Consider the following 2,610-nt stretch of genomic DNA (forward strand, 5'->3'; position numbering starts at 1 on the left):
AACTGTTACAAAGCTTGGTTGGCATTTTTAGACTCAGTGCTTCCCAGTGGATCAAGTGATAGAGTACACCATACAGACCTTACATGTGCATGACTAATGCTGCTCTGCAGAAGCTGGCTTAGCTTGATTGCATGAGTCACAGGCTCAGGGGAGTACAGCCTAGAAGCAGAAACAGGGCACATATTAAAATATCATTCAAACCATGAGACAGAAAACCCCAAACCCTATCAACAACCATCAATAATGAAGATATATTGTGCGCTTAGTAAGAAACAGGCAAATCATATAGAGTGTTACAAGCTATGTTGATACATTTGTGACTTGCATAACAAACATGCAGACACTTAAAGGAAGATTGCCACCTGTTATAATTGTGATTTATTCACTGCCCACTTGATGGATAAATAATGTTTAAACTCCAAACTTAAGATGCAGGTGGGACTGAAGTTTGACAGGGTTGCAGATCATGATGCATTGTTGCTTGCCTGACAATGAGATGCTTCCCTGACAATGTGAGAGACATAACTGGTAAAAAACCAATGAGATGGACTTCAAGATGGTCTGGCACACAGCACAAGATAATGCGCAGTACATCAGATAAGACAATTACAGCACTAGACACTGTTCATGATGAGAAGTCTCAGACTACTTTTTAAGTAGAGACAACTCGATTTGCTCTTCGGAAGCACAAAATTTTACAGCGGCATCAACAGATGCCCAAAATCTTCGCAAAAATGGCTTGTATATATATCAAGCTCAAAAGGCATTCTTAACTCTTGGCCTCACATACATTTGATTGCTTGCAAAAAGCATCAAACTGGTCCTCAAGTTTCTGAATCCTGTCCATGAGGATAGACTCAGATTTCTGCAAGATCCTGACCTCCATCTCCAATGCAGTTGTTCTATCCTTCTCATTCTGCACCATCTTAAGCAGTTCATGGACAATTGTGTCCACATTTACTTCTCTTCTACCATCATTCTGAGTCAAGAACTCGAATACAGGAGAAGTATGAGAGGGTCCATCCTTTCGTGATTCCCAAGCCCTGTCTTCCAGATATTGAATCCTCTCTTTCAAAAAGTTTTCTGATATCTGCAATACTCTGATTTCATTCTCAAGTTGCAAGGTTTTCTCTCTCTCAATTTGAACCACTTTCTGTAAGTCCATGACCAGCACTTCCAGAGCATCACATTTGCTTTCAGAGGAGTAGATTCTTCTAATGACTGCATCATTTGCAGGGGATGTAGAAGGATAGGGATAGGTTTGGGCCTTCTTGTAGGTCTCAGTCCTTACTTTACCAACAACCTCTGCCTTCTTGTTTCCTGATCTGACTAACATCCCGCCAGAGGAGAACAGATATGGCAATAGCCCAATGAAGACTGCACTGAAAAGGAAGAGATACACCAAGTAGTTCGAGGAAGACGATGACGACTGCTGAAGTGAATCAGTTTCTGCACCAATGTCTCTGTTCATTGTTCAGCAAGAGCAAGGTGGATGCGAAATCAACAAAGCAAGGAGCACACCAGGTCAACGGCAATGCTCTCAATGTAGCTGTGCTCGTCTGCCGATGACAAAAAACGCAGCTCTCTGATTGTGAGTTCAATGATGCAAGGAGCACACCGGGCGAACAGCGATGCTCTCGATGTAGCTGCACCCGTCTGCTGATGACACAAAATGCAGCTCTCTGATGGAGACAGACGACGCCGGGGTCGGTGAGGCCAGTTCCCAGACGCTGCTAAAACCATATGTGATGATGCGAAGGCATAGAGCCATTAGGCAAGCAGCTTGCAGGAAGCTGCTGCAAGGCCCAACATGGCATCACATTCCAATGAGGCCTTGCTCTGTCTAAGCAGCCAACCATTGATGAAAAGAAGACCTCCTGCTCATGCCCTCTGCACCTGCATGTGCGTGGCATATAACCCTCGATGATCTGATGAAGAGAGGGCACAGCATCTCATCAATTAAATGGAAGAAGAAAAACAAAATCCCCATACACTCCCAATAATACTAAGATGGTTCAAGAACTTACTAGAGCACAGAAACCCCCAAAACCAATCATCGATACAGGGTGGCTACATACACGAGAGCAAAGAGAAACAGAGGAGCCCAAAACACAGAGAGGCCTTGAGAAGCCACCCATAACCTCTCTCTAATTCAATAATACCTAGACGAGGCAGAAGGAGGGAAAAGCCAGAAACCTGTGGTACTACGTGTGAGTAATTAAAATTTATTTACTTATTTATTATCATTTATTTTGAAAATTTTGTATACATTTTCTGAGTGGGCACTGGGAACTGGGTGTGTCTGTGAGATCACAGAGAGAGAGAGAGAGAGAGAGAGAGAGGTCAAGGACACAGAACCCAACCAGCATAAAGCCAAAGTTGTAGAGAAAAGAGGCAGAGCTACAAGAATGTGACCAAAAAGGATTTAAAATATTTTTTATTCTTAGGATTTAAAATATTTTTTATTGTTTGAGGTCTGACCCTTTGTATAGTTATTTGTGTGTGTGTTTTAGCATCTTCCCTTGGGTCTACAAAGTATGCTTATCACCTTTTAAAAGAAGCACACATTTGAATAGAAATAACTTACAACTCCATTACCAGGATGGATTG

At 42.4% G+C, this 2,610-nt stretch overlaps 1 protein-coding gene across 1 annotated transcript; it reads right to left on the reverse strand.

The window, feature by feature from the left end:
• Positions 1-322: 322 nt before the first annotated feature.
• LOC148008222 (uncharacterized) lies at positions 323-2,323 on the reverse strand. Its single transcript, XM_087674394.1, has 2 exons — positions 2,028-2,323; positions 323-1,928 (listed from the first exon to the last, which is right to left on the reverse strand). Exon 2 carries the CDS (start codon positions 1,469-1,471, stop codon positions 770-772), a length of 702 nt encoding a protein of 233 aa, XP_087530520.1. The 5' UTR covers positions 1,472-1,928; positions 2,028-2,323; the 3' UTR covers positions 323-769.
• Between the last annotated feature and the right edge of the window lie 287 nt (positions 2,324-2,610).

The sequence above is a fragment of the Lygodium microphyllum genome, unplaced genomic scaffold (genome assembly GCF_053477565.2).
Source record: "Lygodium microphyllum isolate KBCC unplaced genomic scaffold, Lygodium_microphyllum_v1.1.10 scaffold_260, whole genome shotgun sequence".
Lineage (NCBI taxonomy): Eukaryota > Viridiplantae > Streptophyta > Polypodiopsida > Schizaeales > Lygodiaceae > Lygodium > Lygodium microphyllum.